This window comes from Kogia breviceps, chromosome 1 (genome assembly GCF_026419965.1).
Source record: "Kogia breviceps isolate mKogBre1 chromosome 1, mKogBre1 haplotype 1, whole genome shotgun sequence".
NCBI lineage: Eukaryota > Metazoa > Chordata > Mammalia > Artiodactyla > Physeteridae > Kogia > Kogia breviceps.
The window spans coordinates 107,167,244-107,194,971 of NC_081310.1; the positions used below are offsets into that span (position 1 = coordinate 107,167,244).

The 27,728-nt window shown below is 37.0% G+C and overlaps 1 protein-coding gene across 5 annotated transcripts in view; it reads right to left on the bottom strand.

The window, feature by feature from the left end:
• DPH5 (diphthamide biosynthesis 5) overlaps positions 1 to 27,728 on the bottom strand; it is an 88,671-nt gene that overhangs the window by 49,145 nt on the left and 11,798 nt on the right. For 3 of the 5 annotated variants that reach the window (XM_067040867.1, XM_067040882.1, XM_067040876.1), the window contains exons 2-3: positions 3,707 to 3,884; positions 2,479 to 2,561 (exon numbers count right to left, since the gene is read on the bottom strand). In XM_067040867.1, the coding sequence (XP_066896968.1) occupies positions 2,479 to 2,561; positions 3,707 to 3,762 (139 nt within the window). In that variant the 5' untranslated portion in view covers positions 3,763 to 3,884. Of the gene's footprint in view, positions 1 to 2,478; positions 2,562 to 3,706; positions 3,885 to 24,211; positions 24,271 to 27,728 lie in introns of all 5 variants that reach the window. The other 2 variants (XM_067040873.1, XM_067040892.1) reach the window with 1 other exon arrangement.

Below are 27,728 nucleotides of genomic sequence, written 5' to 3' on the forward strand. Positions count from 1 at the left end.
TACTGTGTTCCTAAGGTATAAGGACCTGCATCTCTATCTTGTTGTTTCAAGACTTTGAACCGTACAACTGATTTCAGTCTTCTGAGAGACTTGATTTTTTGCCCTCTGACCCATCTCTACATGATTGAGTTTCCTTTTGCAAAGCTAGACCCCCGCAAAGTTAATTACTCACCGGTCTGAAACCATCAGGGTTACTGAGTACTTTTGAACAGGTCGTGCACTGAACAACTTTAGAAAGTGCCATTCACATAGACTATATACAACTGTATAACTGCACATGGTGGCCCACTGACCAGTTTTCTATTTCTTAAACTATTGTTCACCTGCTATGCCCCTGCCTGGGTAGGTACCCTGGATCTGGCATTACTTGATTTCTTTGTTTGTTTTTATTTTAAAGTAATATTATATGCCATATCATTATGTACTAGATAGAATAGCACTTTTAAAGAGTGGTCTTCATTAGATAGCATGTGCTGAGATTCCTGTCCAGTGTTTGTAGGCTTTAATTATTTGATCTCATCTGCTTTGTATATTGCTTCTGGTTAACTTGCCTCAACTTTCACAGCCACTCATTGCTCAGTACCGTTGCATCCACCTGGAACACTCCTCTACTTTATCCCATAGGAATCTTATCTTTTAAATTGTAGCTTAAAAGCCGCTCATCTATAGTATCTCACCTGAGCTGCAATTTTTCCTTTCTTCCTCTTCTGATTTCCTTTAATGTTTTATTACTACTGCATGTTACTTCTCTAGTTAGACTGTAGATTTGAAGGGCAAGCACAGTGTTTTACTTGTCTTTATCTTCTCTATAACACCTATATCAGTGCTTTGCTCATAATAGGTGCTCAATGAATATTTGTAGAGTGTCTTGGTGAGACTGCTGCTTAACAAGAGCGGTCAAGTAGATATGCTTAATGGAACTGAGAGGGGAGAGGCTAGAAGCAGGGAAGTGATTTGGTAAACTCTTGTTGTGATTTGTGTGTGAGGTGATAATCAATCCTGAGTCTACTAAATGGCAAAATAAGTTGAGATGCACTGATTATATAAATCAACGTGGATGACCATAAACATAATTAAATGGGGGCGGGGAGGACAGGGATTGATTAAAATCTGTTGTTGATGCAAATTGGAACCTCTTTTTTACGTTTAGAAGTTTATGTCAGATGTCAGGAGAATAAAAATAAATTCAGCTCTAAGTTAACAGTACTCTGCATTCACTTTAGTAATGGTTAAAACCACAAAGAAATGTATCCTTAAAAAACCTTTGCTTAATCTTTCTACGGCTATCGTAACATTTTATTATTTTAAATATGAAATCCAGTTTTTTTGTGAAATTCAACAAAACCAGAATGAGATGTGGGATTTTTTTTCCCACTTGTAACCAGCTGGACACAGGAATAAATAGGCATAGTGAGAGTTGAGATTATTACTCGTTTCGGCAAATTATTTGGAATACTTTTATGCCTTTCTCCCCAAAAGCCCCCAAGAGCTAGACTTACTCATTTCTGGAGGATCACATTTTTGACAGATTCTTGCACATTCATGAGTGTCCATCACATGCAGAGATTTAGCTTAATTCCTTTCACAACTAATTTGAAGCCCTATAATACCTAACTGACCTTAATTGTGCCTAGTTCAATATAGCAAATATTTATTGAGTGCCTTGTGTGTAAGGCTATGTGTCCTGTATTCTCAGGGAAAAAGAAAAGCATAAGTTACTATCTATTCCCTCTAGAAATTATATTCAGGTGGGAAAAACAGCATAAATAGCTATGTTCCATAGTGATAACATGATAATAGGCAGTGATACACATGCTATAATAAAGGCACAGGCAGTGTACAGTGGGAGAACAGAGGGAAGAAGGGGTTAATTAAACTGGATACTGCTCTAACAGCTTGGTCTAATTCTGTTCTTTTTATAATATCTAGGTAACACAAGGAAGCTCTTTCTGGATGCTTGACTGGTCACTGGATAAGCAGAGTTTATTTATGTCACAGTTTCGGGGAGACTGTATTGGTGGGTGTTGTCCAGGGAGCCCAGCTAGTTGCAGATGAACTTCAGCCTTACAAACATCTTAACTGGATTTTCCAGGTTACCCAGAATACCACTTTCTTAGCAGTGGACTAAAACTAACTACATTTATCTGTTTCGGACATACAAAAATATGGGTGTCATTTTGTCAACTTTGTTAGTGTTTGGGGAGAGGTAGGGGATGTATATTCCTAATTTGGACATTCCTTCTTTCGGATACCATCTTGAAGGTTACTTGATGACCATACAATCCATACAGGAAAGTGGGTATTATTACCTAGATTCTGGGAAGACATAAGGAAATATCAATCTTCCACACAGTATACAGGCATAATGGGATTCTTGTGAGCCCCATTTTTATAAGTTCCCAGTCTGAAGCCTGTTTCCTGGACATAAATTTGAATCAGTTGCCCTGAGGGGTTGGTATGCAGAAATGAGTGACTCACCTTGTGAGGATTCCAGACAGCTAAGTACCACCATCATTTCAGAGTGTTTTGTTGTTGTTTTTTGCATGAAAACTGCCAAAGTCCTATTGAAAAATTTCAGTTATAGGATGAGTTCAGTCAGTTTTTGTGGGCTATTTTTATGAATCTTTTAATAGAAAAATGAGTACTAGTGATTACTAATTTAAAGTGTTGTAAATACACCTCAACAATATGGCCATGCATTCTGCATACTCAGCAGAAACAGAATATCCACTTATGTATCTATTTCAATAGTTAATTCCCGGGCTTCCCTGGTGGCACAGTGGTTAAGAATCCACCTGCCAGTGCAGGGGACATGGGTTCGAGCCCTGGTCCGGGAAGATCCCACATGCCACGGAGCAACTAAGCCCCTGCGCCACAACTACTGAGCCTGTGCTCTAGAGACTGTGCGCCACAACTACTAAAGCTGCACACTTAGAGCCCGTGATCCGCAGCAAGAGAAGCCACCACAATGAGAAGCCCCCGCACCACAACAAAGTGTAGCCCCAGCTCACTGCAGCTAGAGAAAGCCCGTGTGCAGCAACAAAGACCCAACACAGCCCCCCCCAATTAATTAATTAATTAATTAATTAATTAATTAAATAGTTAATTCCTGGCTTCCTCAGGAAAAGGAAACATGGCACGGACAAACTTCTTATTCTTTGAGCCTGGTATTATGCATGGCATTCCTCTGTAGAGAATGTATATAAATTGTTGCCTATTTTGTATCATTTTTCAAAGATTAGCAGGCTCAATAGGAGCAATTGTTAGTAAATTTCCTGCCCTTGTAAGTAGTTTGAGTTGTAACTTAAGTTTTCTCTTTGTAGTGCCATCCCTACCATTGTTTTTCTTTTCCTACTCAATACAGTATTCGTCATATTGTTTGTTGAACATGTTTCCCTCTACCCCTTCTCTTAATCTCTTCTCCCACATTCACAGAGCCCTTGCTTCATCCATTTCCTAATTTCACTGCTGGCTTTTTCCCTTCAGCATATTAGAGTGTACCCATCTTAAAAATAATCAGATCAACCTTCCTCTAATTGTTGCCCCATCTAGCTATTACCCAATACTTCTTCCCTTCACACACCATGTTTTGAAAAAATAGCCAGAGGTCATCTCAAATTCCTCATTCCTGCTATTTTCTTAATCCATTTTATCTGATTTTCATCGCTTCTACAATGAAACCATGGTCTTTAATGACCTGCGTTACCTTCTGCTGCTGGATCTTTGCAGCTCTGTTGATCCTTCCTTGGTTTGTGACACCATTTCTCTTCAATTTCTATGTTCTGATTCCATCTACTCCTCAAATGTTGGTGTTCTTGGGATTCTTTTCTTGGTCTTATCCTTTCCTTGCTCTACAGTCTCCAATTTGATGGTCTTCTTCATTCCTGTAGTTCCAAAATCATTGTTAAAGTTATAAACCTTTAACAGTGGTTGTATTTTCACTTGCAGTAACCTTCCTGAGCTGCCATCTCATATATTCAGCCATATATCTGCTATACTTACTTGTTTCACAGTATCTCAGTATGTATAGAACTGAACCCTACTCTTCCCACCATGGATGCTTTTCTTCCTAGATTACCTTTAATGAAGAGAAGCACCATCCAGACCAAACCCTGATGCCTCCCTAAGTGCTTACCCCCTCAAAATCAACTGAGGCTAAGCCAATTTTACCTCCTTATTGTCTCTTGATTCTAATTCCATCTTTCTATCCTAATTCCAAAGCCTACTGGTTTTGGCCAGAATTACCTCATCACTTCTTAAGACTGATTCCAATCGCATCTGATATTTATTCTATTTATAACACTGCTTCAATTTTTTTTTCTGAAACACATCTTTTATTATTTTATTCCCCTTGTTGAAATACTTCAGTGCTTCCCCATTATATTTAAGATAAACTCCAAACTTCTTAGCATAGTATATATAAGGCATTTTATGCTCTGGGCCCAGTGTTTCTCTCTAGCTGCAACTCTTACCTCTGCTATGTGCAGTTCAACTTTGTATCAGGTCCCAGAGGGCACACCACTCTCCACCTTCCACGCTGTCCTCTTTCCCCTTTTTACCCTTCCTTCTGGCCATTCCCTGCCCAGCTCTCAAACTTCAATCCTAACAGCACTTCTTCCAGGCCTCTGCTTTTCTTTCTCACCTACTCATTTGGCATTGTCATGTTTCCTATTCATATTTCTTTTATCACACTGATTAATTCTACTGTAATGGTTTGTCTGAGTCTTTCCTAGACCTACACTCCCTAGCAGCAGGAATTATGTATTATCTTTGTATCCTGCTAACTAGAATGTACCTATGGAGTATACTTAATAAAAGCTTGCTGGATAAAAATGTCTGATGTCTGATTTACTTCAGAAATAATCACTGCTATCTATAATTGCAGTTCTTTTTTAAAAATTATGTAATGCATAACAAGTTTACTCTTTAAAAATGGTCACAGTTCCTCTCTGAACCAAAGAACTTAAGAGATAAGGGGAAGTAGCTCAGGAATACAAGTGGCAGTAAATATGGTAGAGACTTTGCAATGCAATTCTGACTGTACCCATAGGCCAAATTTCATAGGTTAAGGGCACAATCTTCCACAGACTGTCCTTATTTCATTCACCAGTTGCAAGCTTGTGAACTCCCACAGCTACCCTCACTTCTGACCAGCTGATTACAAATTTGGGAGGTTCTCATGACCCCTTCAGGTTTGATTATTCACTAGAACAATTCACAGAATTCAGGAAGGCACTAAATGTAAATTATAGTTTTATTATTGCAAAGAAGATTCAAACCAGAACCAACCAAAAGAAGGGACTCATAAGGTGATGTCTGGGAGGGCCCAAAGTGTGAAGTTTCCATGTTCTTTCCCCATGGAGTTAGCTACCCATCTTACATTGATGTGTGACAATGCTTAGTGTATCACTAACCAGGGAAGTGCAGCTGAGCTTCAGTGTCCAGAGTTTTTACTGGGGTTTCATTACGTGAGCATGATTGACTAAATCGTTGGCTATAAGATTGAACTCAGTCTCCATGCCCCCCCTTCCCAGAGGTTGTGCTGACATTACATGGCTCAAGGTCCCAGTTTTCTAATCACATGATTGCTCTTTCTAGCATGTCTCTCTCCCATCCTGAGTCATCTCATTAGTATAAACTCTAGAAGCCACCATGAATAACAAAGCCACTCCAATCACTGGCAAAATTCCAAGGATTTAGAGGCTACCTCACAGAAACTGGGGACAAAGGCCAGCCACATTCTCTAGCCAATAGTCTTAGACCATCTAAAATTAAAACAAGTCTGGCCACCAGAAATGAAGCATGTGCAAAACCTAAATTATATTGATAATCTAGAATTTGTATTCATCTGTCTTTTTAAATCATACCAGGAAAGGACCATGGTCTGAAGGAAATGAAAGCAGAATATTGAAGAGATATTTGCACTCCTGTGTTTATTGTAACATCATTCATAATAGCCAAGATATGGAAACAACCTAAGTGTCCATCAACAGATGAATGGATAAAAAAGATGCAGTGTATGTGTGTGCATGTATATGAATATATTCCACACAATGGAATATTATTGAGGCATGAGAAAGAAGGAAATCCTGCCATTTGTGACAACATTGATGGACCTTGAGGGCATTAGGCTGCATGAAATAAGTCAGATGGAGACAGACAGATACTACATGGTATCATTTATGTATAATCTTTTAAAAAGTTATACTCATAGAAACAGAGTAGAAAAGTGGTTTCCAGGGTCTGGGGATTGTAGGAAATAGGGAGAGGTTGTAAAAGGTTACAAACTTTCAGCTATACGATAATAATATCTGAGGATCTAATATATAACATGGTGACTATAGTTGATAACACTGTATTGTATAATTAAAATTTGCTAAGAGAGTAAGCTTAAATGTTCTTTAAAAGGGAGTGGGGCAAGGAATTTGGCATTCATGTACAGGTTAAAAGTCTTAATGTCACTTAAAAACTGAATTGATAGCATAAATTTCTATTTGGCAAAGTCTGTTAGAGGCTGTCCATATAAGAAAAATTTATCAGAATTAGGAACTACTTCTGAATTAGATTACACAAGGTGTAATTAGGTTACACCTTGTTTAGAGAATGTTTCAGAAATTGTGCTAATGTGTACGTTAAGAGCATATAAAGAGAATAAATCTTGAATGATCCTTCTTATAAAGCTGATGGTCTGTGAAATCTTGTTAGGTTCTGCATCAAAAAAATTAGATAGAAAAGACAAAGAAATCTTCCCTAAAAAAGATTTATTTCCTCCATTTGATATTTCTTACTGATTGAATTTAATATTTTTACCATTTATAATACATCAAAATTTTGTTTATAAACAGGAATTAAATTTGATTAAGGTTTCTCCTTACATTAGAGGTTCCTTAAGTAACCAAACAATATTAAATCCATTTTACCAGTATTGACACTCTTTCTTAAGAGCTGTTAGCCTGGAGTGAATTATAACCCCTAGGAAGAGGATCTCTGTTTCTGCAGAATGGCAAAATATTCTGACTAGCCCTCCTACTGATAACAGCAATAAATGATGGATAAATGTATAACTGAGTTGAAAAATTTTAAAAATTCACAGGACAAAAGCAAAATGAATACAGAAGCCCAGAGAGCTAACGTAGTGCTCAAGCTGCCTTTTGTCCCAGGGATTTGTGCAAAAGCATTTTGACCCTGAGCTTCATCTGCACAACTCGGACTACTGAGGGCAGGAGACAAACTCTGCAGCCTACCAAAGTAAAGCAATAAGAAACCTCTGCTGTAAACAGAGCTGTCCTCAAAGGGCTATACCTTCAGTGTAAGGGTGAGCCTAGATGTAAACCTGTCCCACAAAAGGGAACAGCAAGGAATATTAATTCCCTTGGTTAGGAATCGGCAAACTGTATATCTCAAGACAGATCTGCCTGCTGCCTGTTTCTGTATAGCCTGTGAGCATAGAATGGTTTTTACATTTTTTTTTTTTTTTTTTTTTTTTTTTTGTGGTAAGCGGGCCTCTCACTGTTGTGGCCTCTCCCATTGCGGAGCACAGGCTCCGGATGCACAGGCTCAGTGGCCATGGCTCACGGGCCCAAACGCTCTGCGGCATGTGGGATCTTCCCGGACCGGGGCACGAACCCGTGTCTCCTGCACCGGCAGGCGGATTCTCAACCACTGCGCCACCAGGGAAGCCCTACATTTTTAAATGGTTGAAAAAAATCAAAAGGAGAACCATATTTCAGATGTGAAAATTATACATGAAATTCAAATTTCAGTGTCTATGAAGTTTTATTGGAACACAGCCATGCTCATTCATGTACATATTGTCTGTGGCTGCTTTTGTACTGGGACAGCTAAGTTAAGCAATCGCAGTAGAAACTATGCATGGCCTGCAAAGCCTAAAGTATTTACTATCTGGCGTTTGACAGAAAAAGCTTGTCAACCCTTGGTTTAGGATTTATGATTAGAAATCATTAGAGCTTTCTTCAGGTGCAGCTCATAACCCATGTGATACTACATAGTCCTTTAAATAATTGACTTAAAAGAAATAGTGATCTGAAGTCAAAGAAATAGAACTTTAATTACTTCAGCTCTGCCATTTTCTGTGACCACTTTGAGTTTATATTTGTATTTGAAACTTAATGAAACTGTGCAAACTATGAGAAATAGCTTACTGAATTTTACTATCTTTAAAATTGAAATATATTCTCATTTATTAACTGTTAATTTTTTAAACTAAAGAACAAATCAAGAAAATAATTTCTTATAAAAGACCCCAAAAGCACTAACTCTAACCTAAAAGCAATTGATAAATTGAAACTTCAAAATTAAACTCTTCTGCTCATCCAAAGACATCATTAAGAAAATGAAAAGTGAAGCCACAGATTGAGAGAAGACATTAAAAATACATACATCTGGATAAATAAATTAAATCCTGCAAAGAGGTGAAACTCCCTGTTTCTGCTTTGCTCTTACAATATGACCACACTAGTTCTGTCACCAGACATGTGGGGTTTTCCCACAGCAGCAAATTCTCCAACACCAGCTCAGTGTTGTACAATTCAATTCAATTCTGAAACTAACCAGAGTTAGCACAGACTCCACACTCAGTCTCATGAGACTGCCCCCAACTTCAGATGCCAATCACAAGTAGTAGGTCTCCAGGTTACTGTTTGGTGTGTTTTCTCCAACACCAAACAATTCTCCATTTCTCAGCAGATACTTACCAGGTGTCCCACAAATTTAACTCAGTTCTGACATTATCTACCTGGAGATAGTGTCAGGTCCCACAGGTTAAGGGCTCAGTCCCACAAGACTGCCCCCACTTCAGATGCCAATCACAAGTCCAGGTTGTTATCTGTGCTGCTGACCAAGTGGCTGTAGGTTGGAGAGTATTACCACCTTCTCTTTGGGCTTGATTAATTTGCTAGAGTAGCTCATAGAACTTACTAGATTACTGGTTTATTACAAAAGGATATAACTCAGGAACAGCCAGAAGGAAGAGAGGCATAGGGCAAGGTATGCGGGAAGGGTACTGAGCTTCCATGCTCTTGGCTTGTGGAGTTTCTGAGAGGCTCCATTAAACAGGCACAATTGATTATATCATTGGCCATTGGTGATCGATCCAACCTCCAGCCCCTCTCCCCTCTCCAGAGCTCAGGTGGTAGGATTGAAACTTCCAACTGCCTAATCATGGTTAGTTCCCCTCACAACTAGCCCTCATCCTTAGGGGATTTCCAAAAGTCACCTCATTAACATAAATTCAGGTGAAGTTGAAAGGGGCTTGTGAATAACAAGACACTCCTTTCACCTTTATGGCTCTGGAGCTATTTCAGGAATTGATGACAAAAGGCCAAATATTATAGCAAAATATGCCCCTACAAATCTTATACAGGGAATTGCAAGGTTTTACAAGCAATGTGCCAGGAACAATGGACAAAGATTAATTATGTATTTCTTATTATAAAGCACAGTATCACAGCATTACCCACAATGTCTGTCTGGCTTAGCTGCAAATCAGATGTTCACATGACCCCTTTCTTGGATTTGATCATTTGCTAGAACAAGTCACAGGACTCAGGGAAACACTTCTGTTTACCAGTTTATTGTATAATAAGAGATATGTTAAAGGATACATACGAACAGCCATATGAAGAGATATAGGGCATGGTCTGGAAGTGTCCCAAGCACAGGAGCTTATATCCCTGTGGAATTGGTTTGTACCACCCTCTTGGCACATAGGCATGTTCAACTACTCAGAAACTCTCTGAAGCTCATACCATTGGGGTTTTCTTTGGAGTCTCAACACATAGGCATGACTGATTGTTAACTCCATTTCCAGATCCTCTCCAAATCTCCTCCTTTTGGGTCTTTATGGAGGGCCTATTACATAGGCATGATTGATGATTACATTCAAGAGAAGGGAGTGGGGTGGGGCTGACAGTTCCAAGATTATGACTTGATATTTGGTGACCAGTCCCCATCCAGAAGCCCACCAAGGGTCCTTATTAGAACGAAAGATACTCCTATCACTCAGGAAATTACCAACTTCATAGTATCTCTTTGTCAGGAACTCTGGTCAGAGACTAAATATTAGAAAAAAAAGATGCTCCTAGCACTCCTATTTACAAGGGTTTTAAGAGCTCTGTGTCAGGAACTAGGGGCAGACATCAAAATATACATTATATGTATACAACATGTATTTTATTATTTCATGCTACCATTCAAAAATAAGACAATCCAGTTTTTTAAAATGACTTGAATAATACTTCACCAGAGAACATTTATTGATGGCTAGTAAGCAAAGGAAAAAGTACTCAGAATAATTAGTTGTTAGAGAAATGCAAATTAATATTAAAAATGAGATATAACTTTACACCCATTAGAATGGCTAAAACATTAAAAATGAACACTACCAAATGTTGGCAAGGATGTGGAGCACCTAAATTCGCATACATTGCTAATAGCATGTAAAATGGTAAAAGGACTTTTGACACCTATTTGGCAGTTAAACAAGCACCTACTCTATGACATAACCCACTTGACTCCCAGTATTTATCCAGAAGAAATGGTTGCATATGCCCACAAAAAGACTTGTACAAGAGTTTTTGTAGCAATTTTATTCATAATAGCTACAAATTGGGAACAACCCAAATGTCCATAAAAAAGCAAATGGATTTTTAAAAATTGTGACAGTCATAAAATGGAATACTGTATTATAAGCAGTTAAAAATGAACTACTGAGCAGAAGCAAGAAGAACTACAGTCCTGAAGCCTGTGGGGAAAAAACCACATTCACAAAAAAGATAAATAAGATGAAAAGGCAGAGGGCTATGTGCCACATGAAGGAACAAGCCAAAACCACAGAAAAATGACTAAATGAAGTGGAGATAGGCAACCTTCCAGAAAAAGAATTCAGAATAATGATAATGAAGATGATCCAGCCCTCAGAAAAACAATGGAGGCAAAGATCAAGAAGATGTAAGAAATGTTTAACAAAGATCTAGAAGAATTAAAGAAAAAACAAACAGAGATGAACAACACAATAACTGAAATGAAAAATACACTAGAAGGAATCAACAGCAGAATAACTGAGGCAGAAGAACGGATAAGTGACCTGGAAGACAGAATGGTGGAATTCACTGCTGTGGAACAGAATAAAGAAAAAAGAATGAAAAGAAATAAAGACAGCCTGAGAGACTTCTGGGACAACATTAAATGCAACAACATTTGCATTATAGGGGTCCCAGAAGGAGAAGAGAGAGAGAAAGGACCCAAGAAAATATTTGAAGAGATAATAATCGAAAACTTCCCTAACATGGGAAAGGACTTAGCCACCCAAGTCCAGGAAGTGTAGAGAGTCCCATACAGGATAAACCCAAGGAGAAACACACTGAGACACATAGTAATCAAATTGGCAAAAATTAAACAAAAAGAAAAATTATTGAAAGCAGCAAGGGAAAAATGACAAATAACATACAAGGGAACTCCCATAAGGTTAACAGCTGATTTCTCAGCAGAAACTCTACAAGCCAGAAGGGAGTGGCATGTTATACTTAAAGTGATGAAAGGGAAGAACCTACAATCAAGATTACTCTACTCAGCAAGGATCTCATTCAGATTCAATGGAGAAATCAAAAGCTTTACAGACAAGTAAAAGCTAAGAGAATTCAGCACCACCAAAACAGCTCTACAACAAATGCTAAAAGAACCTGTCTAAGTGGGAAACACAAGAGAAGAAAAGGACCTATGAAAACAAACCCAAAACAATTAAGAAAATGGTAATAGGAACATACATATCTATAATTACCTTAAACGTAAATAGATTAAATGCTCCAACCAAAAGACACAGGCTTGATGAATGGATACAGAAACAACACCCATATATATGCTGTCTGCAAGAGACCCACTTCAGACCTAGGGACACATTCAGACTGAAAGTGAGGGGATGAAAAAAGATATTCCATGTGAATGGAAATCCAAAGAAAGCTGGAATAGCAATATTCATATCAGATAAAATAGAATTTAAAATAAAGAATGTTACAAGAGACAAGGAAGGACCTACATAATGATCAAGGTATCAATCCAAGAAGAAGATATAACAATTATAAAAATATATGCACCCAACATAGGAGCACCTCAATCCATAAGGCAACTGCTAACAGCTATACAAGAGGAAATAGACAGTAACACAATAATAGTGGGGGACTTTAACACCTCACTTACACCAGTGGACAGATCATCCAAACATAAAATTAATAAGGAAACAGACGCTTTAAATGACACAATAGACCAGCCAGATAGATTTAATTGATATTTATAGGACATTCCATCCAAAAACAGCAGATTACACTTCCCTCTCAAGTGCTCACAGAACATTCTCCAGGATAGATCACATCTTGGGTCACAAATGAAGCTTCTGTAAATTTAAGAAAATTGAAATCATATCAAGCATCTTTTCTGACCACCACGCTATGAGATTAGAAATGAATTACAGGGGAAAAAAACATAAAAAACACAAACATATGGAGGCCAAACCATACATTACTAAATAACCAAGAGCTCACTGAAGAAATCAAAGAAATCAGAAAATACCTAGAGACAAATGAGAATGAAAATACAACAATCCCAAACCTATGGGATGCAGCAAAAGCAGTTCTAAGAGGGAAGTTTATAGCTATACAAGCCCACCTCAAGAAACAAGAAAAATCTCAAATAAACAATCTAACATTACACCTAAAAGAACTAGAGAAAGAAGAACAAACAAAACCCAAAGTTAGTAGAAGGAAAGAAATCATAAAGATCAGAGCAGAAATAAATGAAATAGAAACAAAGAAAACAATAGCAAAGATCAATAAAACTAAAAGCTAGTTCTTGGAGAAGATAAACAAAATTGATAAACCATTAGCCAGACTCATCAAGAAAAAGAGGGGGAGGACTCAAATCAATTAAATTAGAAATGAAAAAGGAGAAGTTACAACAGATACTGCAGATATACAAAGCATCCTAAGAGATTACTACAAGCAACTCTATGCCAATAAAATGGACGACCTGGAAGAAATGGACAAATTCTTAGAAAGATATAACCTTCCAAGACAGAACCAGGAAGAAATAGAAAATATGAACAGACCAACCACTTATGATAAAAACTCTCCAGAAAGTGGGCATAGAGGGAACCTACCTCAACATAATAAAGGCCATATATGACAAACCCTCAGCAAACATCATTCTCAATGGTGAAAAACTGAAAGCATTTCCTCTATGATCAGAAACAAGACAAGAATATCCACTAACTCCATTATTATTCAACATAGTTTTGGAAGTCCTAGCCATGGCAATCAGAGAAGAAAAAAGAAATAAAAGGAATACAAATTGGAAAACAAGAAGTAAAGCTGTCACTGTTTGCAGATGACATGATACTATACATAGAGAATCCTAAAGATGCCACCAGAAAACTACTAGAGCTAATCAATGAATTTGCTAAAGTTTCAGGATGCAAAATTAATGTACAGAAATCTCTTGCATTCCTATACACCAATGATGAAAAATCTGAAAGAGAAATTAAGGAAATACTCCCATTTACCTTTGCAAGAAAAAGAATAAAATACCTAGGAATAAACCTACCTAGATAGACAAAAGACCTGTATTCAGAAAGCTATAATGCACTGTTGAAAGAAATTAAAGATGATACCAACAGATGGAGAGATATACCATGTTCTTAGATTGGAAGAATCAATATTGTGAAAACGACTATACTACCCAAAGCAATCTACAGATTCAATGCAATCCCTATCAAATTACCAATGGCATTTTTTACAGAACTAGAACAAAAAAATCTTAAAATCTGTATGGAGATACAAAAGACCCCGAATAGCCAAAGCAGTCTTGAGGGAAAAAAACAGAGCTGGAGGAAGCAGACTCCCTGACTTCAGACTATACTACAAGTCTATATTTATCAAGACAATATGGTACTGGCACAAAAACAGAAATATAGATCAATGGAACAGGATAGAAAGCCCAGAGATAAACCCACACACCTATGGTCAACTAATCTATGACAAAGGAGGCAAGGATATACAATGGAGAAAAGACAATCTCTTCAATAAGTGGTGCTGGGAAAACTGGACATCTACATGTAGAAGAATGAAATTAGAACAGTCCCTAACACCATACACAAAAATAAATTCAAAATGAATTAGAGACCTAAATGTAAGACTGGACACTATGAAACTCTTAGAGGAAAACACAGGAAGAATGCTCTTTGACATAAATCACAGCAAGATCTTTTTTGACCCACCTCCTAGAGTAATAGAAATAAAAACAAAAACAAACAAATGTGACCTAATGAAACTTAAAAGCTTTTGCAAAGCAAAGGAAACTAGAAACAACAAGAAAAGACAACCCTCAGAATGGAAAAAAATATTTGCAAATGTATCAACGGACAAAGGATTAATCTCCAATTATATAAACAGCTCATGCAGCTCAATACTAAAAAAACAAACAACCCAATCAAAAAATGGGCAGAAGACCTAAATAGACATTTCTCCAAAGAGAACATACAGATGGCCAAGAGGCACATGAAAAACTGCTCAACATCATTAATTATTAGAGAAATGCACATCAAAACTACAATGAGGTATCACCTCACGCCGGTCAGAATGGTCATCATCACAAAATCTACAAACAATAAATGCTGGAGAGGGTGTGGAAAAAAGGGAACCCTCTTGCACTGTTGGTGGGAATGTAAATTGATACAGCCACTATGGAGAACTGTATGGAAGTTCCTTAAAAAACTAAAGTTAGAATTACCTTGTGAACCAGCAATCCCACTACTGGGCATATACCCAGAGAAAACCATAATTCAAAAAGAAACATGCACCCTAATGTTCATTACAGCACTATTTACAATAGCCAGGCCATGGAAGCAACCTAAATGCCCATCGACAGATGAATGGATAAAGAAGATGTGGTACATATATATAATGGAATATTACTCAGCCATAAAAAGGAACGAAAGTGGGACATTTGTAGAGATGTGGATGAATCTAGAGACTGTCATACAGAGTGAAGTAAGTCAGAAAGAGAAAAACAAATATCACATATTAACACATATATGTGGAAACTAGAAAAATGGTACAGATGAACCAGTTTGCAGGCAGAAATTGAGACACAGATGTAGAGAACAAACGTATGGACACCAAGGGGGCGAAAGCAGTGGCGGGTGGTGGTGGTGGTATGATGAATTGGGAGATTGGGATTGACATGTATACACTGATGTGTATAAAATGGATGACTAATAAGAACCTGCTGTATAAAAAATTTTAAAATATATAATTCAAAAATTCATTAAGAAAATGAACTATTGATTCACATAGCAAGATGAGTGATTATGAATATCAGAAACATATTGATCAAAAGAAGCCAGACACAAATGGATACATATTGCTTGCTCTCATTTATGTGAAACTAAAAACTGAGCAAAACTAATCTATGGTGTCTATGGGGAGTGACACTTGCCTGGAAAGTTGCTCTATAGAACTTTCTGGGGTGATATCTTAACTGGTTGTTGGTTACATGAATTTATACATTTGTCAAAGCCTGTCTAATTTTACACTTATTTCACTGTAAGTAACTTTACTAGAAACAAGCAAAAAAAAAACCAGCACACACATAACTTGCAGTGAAAACATTCCTGAAGCTAACCCAAAGCAAAGTGCTTGCTTAACACTAGTTACTAGTACCTCTGTAAACCATTGTACATACTACAGTATTTTTCAAAATGACATTTTATTTCATATTGTGTGATAGGATCTAAAATCATTTCTTTTCTAAATAGAAAGGCACTTGTCTATGCCTTCATTGTAAATTAAAAGCCTATCTTTAAATGAGTTACAAAAAACAAAGAATACAGGAGATCAGCATCAGACTGTCAGGTCAAAATCAGGATCACAGGAGGAGCCTTGCTAAGAGCTTGCTACAAGTTAGGTGTTTTATGTTCATTAGTTCAGTTTCCTTTACCATAATCCTGGTAAAGAAGTATAAGGTCCATTTTATAGAAAAGTATATTAAGGTTTAAGAAGGCTAAGTAGCTTAATCAAAGACACAAAGCTACTAAATGGTAGAACCCAGATTTGAACTTTCAACTGACTACAAAACTTAAGCTCTTTCCACAGTACCCACTGTTTCAGATTTCAGCAAGGAAGGGATGGAAAAGCAGCATAGTTAATATTTACAGGCTGTAATACACTAGAGTCCAGTAGACTGATCACTTCAGTGAGGCCTAAGCATCCTGTCTTCTTGTCTGCCCCTTCAGATGTCTCTTCCACTGCCTGACCCAGGCCCCCAAGTAATCTCTCTAGCTCATCTGAGTCCTTTGGGTACTATGAAAGTCACGGACTGGCCCATTGATCAGTAGTTCAGTTACAGTTCTACCAATACTGAAAATAGAGAAGAGCCAAGGAGAAGAGTGAACGTAAGTTAGTGCAGTACGTTCTTCAAAAGCAGGGCAAAAGACTGTGTCCCTGTACTGTAGTGAAGAATAGCAGAGGAGAAAAAAAGAGCAAAAGAGAAAGTAAACTCAAAGGCAACTGTAAGTATACTGAAAAAGTTGTATTTCCCTTTAAGTTTAGCTTAAAAAAAACTATATTCTAGTGAAAATATAGGAAAGGATTATGTTAGTTGTTGGCATTGAAGCAAGCAATTGATATTTGTGCATGTCTTGAAAAGGCAGTAAAGAAAATTGGGGCATATTGTTATTTTAGTAAAAATAGTATTGTCTGATTAAAATTTTTGAGTGCTTAGGCCGTTATAATATAAGCCTTAGCAGGCTTTCTTTCTGGAAATGCTTAGTTCTCAGAGTGAAGACTGGTCCCCTCTGTTAAATCATTCCAGATTTTAGTCATAACTTATCTGATCACTAGCTTTACCTTTAGACATAACTTGTCTGCTCACTTGCCTTAGACATTCTTTTGGAGTTTCAGCATTTTCATCTAATAAGTGAGAGATTTAGACTAGATGATTTATTATTATTATTATTTAGGAATAGTAATCACTAACTTTTAAAAATCTTCTGTCATATGATAGGAACCATACTTTGAAATGTTTTGAAATAGGTTTTCTCATTTAATTGGCTATATGTGATATTGCCTATCTTATAAATGAGCAAACTAGAGTAAAGAGTGTTTAGGTCTGGGATTGAACCCTGACTCCATTTGGTCCAAAGATTTTAACCACTATGTTATCCTGCCTATCTATGGGTCCTTCAACTTTAATATGCTTAGAGTCTATTCCAATCAGATCAATAAACAGATGTTGAATTAGATGTGAATCCTTGAAAGCCAGAGAACTTGATTTAATACACTACTTTTCTCTTTATCTCCAATGCCAAGCACATTTTAGGCCTGGCTGAATTCAAGCAAAAAGAACAAAACAAATTAATAATCTTCTTAAGAAGAGGGATTATATTCTATTTTTTCACTGCTGACCACTCTTCCCTCTTTCCACTGTATTTAGCATGGTATTTTGCACATAATACACATGCAGTAATTTTTGACTCACTATGGGTGGAAAAGATTCAACAGTGATCAATTCTGCTTGGTAAAAAGAAAAGATGTACTCAAAGCTTTCATCTAAACCCATCTGTTTAACATAGAGGAACTGATAATAAACCAAGAGTCTGAGGTTAAGAGTGACCTTTCAGAGAAAAAAAAATATCATGTATTAACGCATATATGTGGAACCTAGAAAAATGGTACAGATGAACCGGTTTGCAGGGCAGAAATAGAGACGCAGATGTAGAGAACAAATGTATGGACACCAAGGGGGGAAAGTGGTGGTTGTGGGATGTTTGGGGGGATTGGGATTGACATATGTACACTAGTATGTATAAAATGGATAACTAATAAGAACATGCTGTATAAAAAAATAAATTAAATAAAATTCAAAAATTCAAAAAAAAAAAAAAAGTGACCTTTCAGAGCCAGGGAGTCTGCTGCTGCCTCCCATGACCACAACAATAGTTGGAAGAAGAACAGTTGATGCTGCCTACCAGTGTGCCGGCCTGCAGGAAAAACAACACCTCCTTCAAAGACCAAGTCTTAGTTCCTCTGATGGTGAAAACTTCAGAACTTTCGGCTATGTTTGAAAAGCTCTTCCTGCATTATCCCTCCACCTTTCCACTTGATAAGGTCACCTGTGCTCTTTATCACAGGGGCACTTGCCCTGCCCTGGTTTGTGCTCCTGGATAGTGTTTGTTCTTACTGTTACCTTTAAAAAGTATTTCTCTTCCTTTTCTAAAGTAATTTTATTTCATGTAATCTTGTATCTTGTACTTTTAAATGGGAAGTAGAAATTAAGGGCAGCTCATTTATGAAAGTATTTGCATATATTGGGCCTGCAGAAATATTTATTGAATTAAATAAAATCTTTATCATCAATAAAACCATATATATCATAATTAGCTTATAAATTAAGTGTAGGTCCTCTATTGCAATACCAGTGTTAAAACATATATATTTTGTAGAATTTTGACTTTAACTTATAGGCCCAATGGCCTTTCTCCTAAATGCCAACAGAAACCCTTCTGAGAGTAGTTTTAGTCTCAGAGAGGCCCAAATGATGTGTATTTATATTATTAGTTAAGAAACACAATTAAGATTATTATTTTCTCAAATAAATATGAAGATTATATGCTAAACAAATTTCTAACAAATGTGAAATTGCAATATTTTAGATGGTATTTTCATTCCAAGTGATACTTCTCCTGGACTTCACAGAGACAAACTAAGAGTTACCTTGATAACTCACTTAAATTCTATTTAACTATCATAATTAAATAATTCTATGTGCCCATTTCTTATAAATGCCCTCTTTATTAAGTGTGCTTATCTTATTCAGTCAAACTTTAACTATGACCGTTGAACAAAACTGGACATGTAACAGATTGAATCTTTTCTGGTACCAGAACAGTTCACAGATTACCAATTATTTTTTAAGTAATATTTAATAATGAATTCACTCACATTTCTTTCTACCAAAAAAAAAAATTAAAATTTTTCTAGGGATTTGATTCCCTTATATCTCCTAGGAGTATTACCAGAATCTCCAATGTAATGTCTAATTTGTCATCTGTGACATGAAGTTAATTTCCATAATGCCTGGCATCTAAACAGCTGTGACTGCACCTGTTGTCAGGTGGCCCCTCAGGGAGTGGGTTTAGCCTTGGGGAAGACCCAAATAATTTGGTAGTGGGGAGGCCCCAATTGAAGGAAGGGGAAAACGTTTTTTGGAACATTTCAATTATTATTTCTACTAATATATTGCAATCAGGCCTTTACTTCCTCAACTCCCTTTCACTTCTCAAATCACTGCAATCTTGCTCCCTTCGCTAAATTCCACTGAAACAGATATTACTGGGGTCACAATTAACTACTAAATGTTAAGTTCTGAGAATAGGTTTCAGCATGTGACCCCCTGCAGAGTGCTTAATACTTTTGATCATATTCTTAACGGTCTCTTCCTTTTCGACTTCTGTGATCCCTTTCTTCTACCTCTCTGACTACTTGCTGGTATTTACAGACTTATGTTTTTCCTTTGATTGTTGGGTGTTGTCTTCCCGCCTGTGATGATTAGTTGTATGTGTAAACTTGGCTACTTTATAGTATACCATTATTTAATCAAACACTAATCTAGATGCTGCTGTCAAAGTATTTTGTAGATATAGTTAGCATCTATAATCAGTTGACTTTAAGGAGATAATGCATTTGGGCCTCATCTAATTAGTTAGAAAGCCTTTAGAGCAAACAAAAACTGAGGTTTCCTGTAGGAAAAGAAATTCTGCCTCAAGACTGTAACATCAACGTTTCCCGGAATTTCTGAGTTTCCAGCCTGCTGCCCTGCCCACCCTATAAATTTCTGACTTGCCTGCCCTTCAGATTTCAGAATGCCAAGCCCCAACAAACACGAGCCAAGCTTTGAAATAAATCTCTTTAAAACACACATAAGGGGGCTTCCCTGGTGGTACAGCGGTTGAGAATCTGCCTGCCAATGCAGGGGACACGGGTTCAAGCCCTGGTCTGGGAAGATCCCACATGCCACGGAGCAACTGGTCCAGAGCGCTCTGCAACAAGAGAGGCTGCGATAGTGAGAGGCCTGCGCACCGCGATGAAGAGTGGCCCCCGCTCACCACAACTAGAGAAAGCCCTCGCACAGAAATGAGGACCCAACACAGCGAAAAATTAAATAAATAAATAAATAAATAAAAACACACTTAGGGACTCCCGTGATGGTCCAGTGGTTAAGACCCTGCACTTCCCATGCAGGGGACACAGGTTCGATACCTGTCAGGGAACTAAGATACCACATGCTGCACAGTGTGGACGAAAAGCAAACAAACAAAAAACACATACACACACATCTCCTATTGGTTCTGTTTTTCTGGAGAACTCTGATTACAGATCACTTTGTCATTTATCATGTTCCATATAATTCATCCATTTCAATTCTTCAACTATGTCCATAATACATCTTTGACCCCAGAATATTTATCCCAGGCTCTTATCTGAACTCGTAATTATATTTACAAATAGCAAGCATCTCTATATCATTGCCTCAGTCCCATCTAAACTAAACATGTCCAAATAGAACTGCAACCCCCTTCTCTCCTTTTTTCTATCTCCTCCCCACAACCCCCTTCTCTCCTTTTTTCTATCTCAATTAATGCCATCTCTACACCTAATCATCTTATTTAGAAATCTCAGAGTTGTTCTTGATTCATCTCTCTCTCTCACCTTGTCCAACTAATCAGTCCCTAAACTTGGACAGTTTTTTCCTCCTTGGCAACCCTTGACTCTACTCCTTTCTTACTTCTTCCACTGCCTTAGGTTAGAACTTCTAATCACCTCTTGCATATTCTTGATCTTGTTCATCACTGTCTTTTTCTTCTATCTCATTATCCACAGATCCACAAAGGTCCTTGTCTTGTCAGAGCTATTGCATCATATTGTAATTACTTGTTTACATGCCTTGTCCTCTCTTCTAGACTGGGTGTCATTTATTACATTTGTGTTGAACGAATGAGCATGATGGGCATAATTTTCTTTACAAAAAAGATCTACTAATTTGCTGCCTGTAGCAGAAATTATATTTTCCTAGAGAATCAAATTAAGGAATCAAATTGAATCCAGGTTTTTTTTCTTATTACTTATTACTTATTACTAGTATATTTCCAATTATTTCTAATATTTCAGTTCTTTCCAATACAGGTGTTCTTAACTTGGGATCCACAAATGGACTTCTAAGGGATGCCATGAACTCACTAAAATTTTATGGAATACATTTTGCATATTTTCCTTTGGTGAATGACCATATTTTTCACCAAATTCTCAAAAAGGTCTGAGTTGCCTAAATGCTTAAGATGCATTGTGCTTAGTGAAACTGTGTTTTTATCCCAGCTCTACCACTTACTGACTGGGACCTCAGATAAGTTATTTAACCACTCAGGGCCTTACACAGCTTTCTCATCTTTAAATTGTGGCATAAAAATAGTAACAGCTTCATAAGATTGTTGTAAATATTATCAAGTTAATGTATATAAAGTGCTTGGCACATATAAGTGGCTGTGTGACTCTTACTATAAAAAAATGCCTGTAAAAATACAAATAAAACAAAATACAGAATTTAAAAACTATTATTGTTGAAAATGTAGGAGCTAAAGCTCAAAAGATAGGCAAGAGTTGAAGATTTAGGTTCCGAAATTACCTACATGGAAGCAGTAGTTGAAATCACAAAAGTAGGAGTGGTTTTATGGGATAAAGAATGAAAAGAAGGGCAAAGAGTTTTGGAGTAAACTCATAGTAAGATAAGCCCATAGTAAGGTGAAAACAGAGAAAAGAGCTCATGAAGATGTTAGTAGAGTGTTCAGATCCAATGAAGGAATTTTACTATCAAAGGTACAAATTAAGCCTTCCTTAAGTCAAGGAAAAAGAGGAATAAAGAGACGACTGGAGTTTGTGACTAGGAGGATGTATTCACTTCCTAGAAACAAATTGTTACAAACTGGATGGCTTAACACAACTTAAATTTATTCTGTCATAGTTTTGGAGGACTGAGGTGTCAGCAGGGCCCTGGTCCCTCCAAAGTCTCTAGGGAAAAATCCTTCCTTGCCTCTTCTAATTTCTGGTGGTTACTGGCAGTCCTGGGTGCTGCTGGCTTATCACTGCATCACTCTAATTTCTGGCTCCTTTTTCACATGGCCATTTTCCCTCTGAGCATCTGTGTCTCTATGTTGAAATTCCCCTCTTTTTATTAGAACATTAGTCACTGGATTTAAGACCTACTCAAATCTAGTATGTTCTAATCTTAACTTGATTACATCTGCAAAGAACCTATTTCCAAATAAGGTCACATTCACAGGTTCTGGGTGAGCATGAAATCTGGGGGAATAACATTCATCCCAGTACAAAGAACTCTAGTTACTTCAGAGAAGTGGTAAAGTAGGAGGCTATACTGCAAGGCACTCAGAAATAAGTTAGTGAAAAAAAAAAAAAAAAAGAAAAGAAATAAGTTAGTGAGTAATTAACGTGGAAATGACTTTTTTCCCCTGGAGATTTCTTACTAAAAGAAAAATAGGATTGTAGTTTGAGGCAAGAACTACATTGAGGAAGAGAGACATGGTGATAAATTATACCAAGGCAGAGTCAGAAATAGAGGTATAGACACAGAAATAGACGTAGCTATAAAACATAAGAATAGTTTTTAGGCATAAGTGGAGTGACAGAACAGAAGGTTATCAAGTATAGTGGTGGTAGGTTAGCTGGAAAGGAGACAGGACAACTGTTTCTGAGATAAGAGGACAGACTCCAGTAACAGCTTGAGAAACAAATGACTTATTTCATACAGTCTTTAAAATAGTATGCACTGTTGTCTATTTTCACCTTGTAGATGTCAGTTATATATTTCTCAACAAGATTCTTTTTTTTAAAGCAAATCCTAAAAGAATCGCCTGCAATTAAAATTGAATGTAACCAACATAAACATGTTTGAATCCAAATTATTTTATAGTTTTCTTAAAAGAGATATCTTTTTAGGCACATCAGGGTTAGAACCTATAGTTTCCTACTATATTAAGAGTAGGCAGGGACTTTCCCTGGTGGTGCAGTGGTTAAGAATCTGCCTGCCAATGCAGGGGACATGGGTTCGAGTCCTGGTCTGGGAAGATCCCACATCCTGCGGAGCAGCTAAGCCCGTGCGCTGCAACTACTGAGTCTGCGCTCTAGAGCCCACAAGCCACAACTACTGAGCCTGCATGCTGCAACTACTGAAGCCCGCGAGCCTAGAACACGTTCTCCACAAGAAGAGAAGCCACCTCAGTGAGAAGCCCGTGCATCGCAACGAAGAGTAGCTCCCGCTCACGCAACGAGAGAAAGCCCTTGCGCAGCAATGAAGACCCAATGCAGCCAAAAATAAATAAATAAATTTTTAAAAAAGAGTAAGCATAGTTCAAAATGATCCTTTTAATAAAAGTACTTACATGGTTGGATCCTAGCCAATAACAAGATGTGTATGTCTAAGATGGCATGTGTTGTTCAAAGCTTTGACAGTGTTAAAGTGCCATTTCAGTTTCTTCCTTTTCCTGGTTAGATTCAATGTAATATCACTTTTGTGTGTGTGTGTGTGTGTGTGTGTGTGTGGTAGGCGGGCCTCTCACTGTTGTGGCCTCTCCCTTTGCGGAGCACAGGCTCCGGACGCGCAGGCTCAGCGGCCATGGCTCACGGACCCAGCCGCTCCGCGGCATGTGGGATCTTCCCGGACCGGGGCACGAACCCATGTCCCCTGCATCGGCAGGCGGATTCTCAACCACTGCGCCACCCGGGAAGCCCTGTAATATCACTTTTGTAGGAATCTTCCTAACACAGAGGAGAGCTTAAATAAGTGAAGTTTCCTTATAGTGAAATAGCTTTGTTTCTGTGGATCCTGATTTAGTTTTATTCTTTTATGCAAATTGACTAATAAATAAACATGTATGGAGACTAAAAGTATTAAGATTATACATTTATTTATAAAAACTTCCTTTTAAGCTTTCTTTTCTTTTCTTTTTTACATCTTTATTGGAGTATAATTGCTTTACAATGTTGTGTTAGGTTCTGCTGTATAACAAAGTGAATCAGCTATATGTATACATATATTCCCTCCCTCTTACACCTCCCTCCCACCTTCCCTATCTCACCTCTCTAGGTTGTCACAAAGCACCAAGCTGATCTCCCTGTGCTATGCAGCTGCTTCTCACTGTGAAAGAATTCCCCACATCTGGTTAATTAGAACATATATTACCTAACATATTTTCTTTGATGAGAAAATTTAAGTTCTGTTCTTTTAGCAAGTTTCAATTATACAATACAGTATTATCAATTATAGTCACATGTTTTACATTAGATCCTCAAACCTCATTCATCTTATAGCTGAAAGTTTATACCTTTTAACCAACCTCTCCCTATTTCCCTCACCACCCCCAGCCCCTTTCAACCACTTTTCTACTCTTTGTTTCTATCAGTTTGACTCTTTTTTTCTTTAAATTCCACATATAATTAGTACCATGCAAGATTTATCTATCTTTGTCTGGCTTATTTCACTTAGCATAATGCCCCCAAGTTCCATCCATATTGTTGCAGATGACATGATTTCCGATTTTCTTATGGCTGAGTAATATTTTGTGACCATCATATACCATACATATGGTATATCGTATATATGTCATATATATCATTATTGTATATGTGTGTGTGTGTGTGTGTATATATATATATATATATATATATATATATATATATATATATCACATCTTCTTTATCCACTCATCCATTGATAGACACTTAGGTTGTTTCCACAACTTGACTGTTATGAATAATGTTGCAATGAACATGGGAAGGCAGATATCTCTTTGAGGTCCTGTTTCCATTTCCTTTGGGTATGCACTAAGAAGTAGGATTGCTGGATCATATGGTAGTTCTATTTTTAATATTTTTTGAGGAACCCCCATATTGTTTTCCATAGTGGCTGAACCAATGTACATTCCCACCAATAGTCCACAAGTATTCTCCTTTCTCCACATCATCAACACTTATCGTTTATTATCTTTTTGATGACAGCCATTCTAACAGGTGTGAGATACTATCTCATTGTGGTTTTGATTGGCATCTCCCTGATGATCAGTGATTTTGAGCATTTTTTCATGTACCTGTTGGCCATTTGTATGTTTTCTTTGGAAAAATATCTATTCAAATCCTCTGCCAATTTTTAAATCAGATTGTTCAGCTTTTTTTTAGCTATTGAGTTATATGAGTTCTTTATATATTTTGGATATTAAGCACTTATCAGATATATGATTTGAAAATATTTTCTTCCATTCAGAAGGTTGTCTTTTCATTTTGTTTATGGTTTCCTTTGCTGTGTGTAAGCTTTTTAGCTTGATGTGCTCTCACTTATTTATGTTTGCATTTGTTGCATTTGTTTTTAGTGTCAAATCCAAAAATCATCACCAAGACTGATGTTAAGGAGCTTACTACCCCTTATATTTTCTTCTTGGAGTTTTATGGTTTCAGGTCTTATGTTCAAGCTTTTAATCCATTTTGAGTTGATTTTTGCTTATAGTACAAAATAGTGGCCCATTTCATTCTTTTTCATGTGTCTGTCCAGTTTTGCAAACACTATTTATTGAAGACAATATCCATTCCCCACTGTATATTTACTCCATAGTAGTGAATTAATTAACCATATATGCACGGGTTTATATCTGGACCCTGTTCTGTTCCATTGATCTACGTGTCTATTTTTATGCCAGTATCACCCTGTATTGATTACTACATCTCTGTAATAGAGTTTGAAATCCAGAGGCATGCTGTCTCCAGCTTTGTTCCTTTTTCTCAACATTACTTTGGTGATTTGGGGGCTTTTGTGATTCCATATAAATTTTAAGATTGTTAGTTCTATTTCTATGAAAATGTTATTGAAATTTTAATAGGGATTGTACTGAATCTTCAGATTGCTTTGGGTAGTATGGATATTTTAACAACATTGATTCTTCTCAACCATGAGCACAGACTATCTTTGCATTTATTTGTGTCTTCTTCAATTTCTTTCATCAATGTCTTATAGTTTTCAGTGTATAGATATTTTGCATCCTTGCTTAAATTTATTCCTATGTATTTTATTGTTTTTGATACAATTGTAAGTGAAATTATTTTCTTAATTTCTCTTTCTGGTAATTCTTTCTTAGTATATAGAAGCTCAACTGATTTTTGTATTTGTTTGTATCCTGCAACTTTACTCAATTCATTTATTAGCTCTAACAGCTTTTTGTTGGAGTCATTAGGGTTTTCTAATATAACAGCATGCCATCTGCAAGTGTGATAGGTTTACTTCTTTCTGATTTGGATGGCTTTTATTTCTTTTTCTTGCCTAATTGCTCTGGCTAGGAATTCCAGTACTATGTTTAATAAAAGTGGCAAGATTGGGCATCCTTGTCTTTTTCCTGATCTTAGACAAAAGCTTTTAGATTTTCACCATTGAATATGATGCTAGCTGTGAGCTTGTCATACATGGCTGTTATGTTGAGGTACATTCCCTCTATACCAACTTTGTGAGAGTTTTTATTACAAATGGATGTTGAATTTGTCCAATGCTTTTTCTGCATCTATTGACATGATTATACCATATTTATCCTTCATTTTCTTAACGTGGTGTATCATATTGATTGATTTGAGGATGTGAACCAGGTTTGAGTCCCTGGAATAAATCCCATTTGATCATGGTGTATGATCCTTTTAATCTAGTGTTGAATTCAGTTTGTTAATGTTTTATTGAGGATTTTTGCATCATATTCATCAGGGATATTGGTCTGTAAATTTTTTCTTTTTATGTGCTTGTCTGGTTTTTGTGTCAGGGTAATCCTGGCCCTTTAAAATAAATGTGGAAGTGTTCCCTCTTCTATTTTTCTTTTTTGGGGGGAAGAGGCGTTTTTCACAGAAATAGAAAAAGACAATCCAAAAATGTGTGCAGAACTGCAAAAGACACTGAATAGCCAAAGCAATCTTGATACAAAAGAACAAAGCTGGAGGCATCATGCTTCCTGATTTCATACTATATTACAAAACTATAGTAATCAGAACAGTATGGTATTGGCACAAAAGTGGACACATACATTAATGGAAAAGAATAGAGAGCCCAGCTCCATGACAGTGGTCTTGGCAATTATTTGTTGGATTTGACACTAAAAGCAAGGGCAACAAAAGCAAAAATAAACAAATGGGACTACATCACTAAAAAGCTTATTCACAGCAAAGGAATCTAAGAATCTATCAACAAAATGAAAAAAAAATTCATTCGCTGAATGAGGGAAAATATTTGCTAATCCTATATCTGACAAGGGGTTAATATCCAAAATATATAGAACACATACAACTCAATAGCTGAAAAAAATCTGATTTTAAAATGAGCAGATGGTAGCCGAGATGGCAGAGTAGGACGACCCTGAGCTTATCTCCTTCCATGGGCACATCAAAATTACAACTATTTACAGAGAAAGTATCTATGAGAATTACCTGAGGACTAGCAGAAAAAATTTTCCACAACTAAAAATATAAAGAAGGAACCACAGTGAGATGGGTAGGAGGGGTGGAGACATACATATAGTCAAGACTCACATCCCTAGGTAGGCAACTCTCAAATGGGAAAATAATCACAATTAA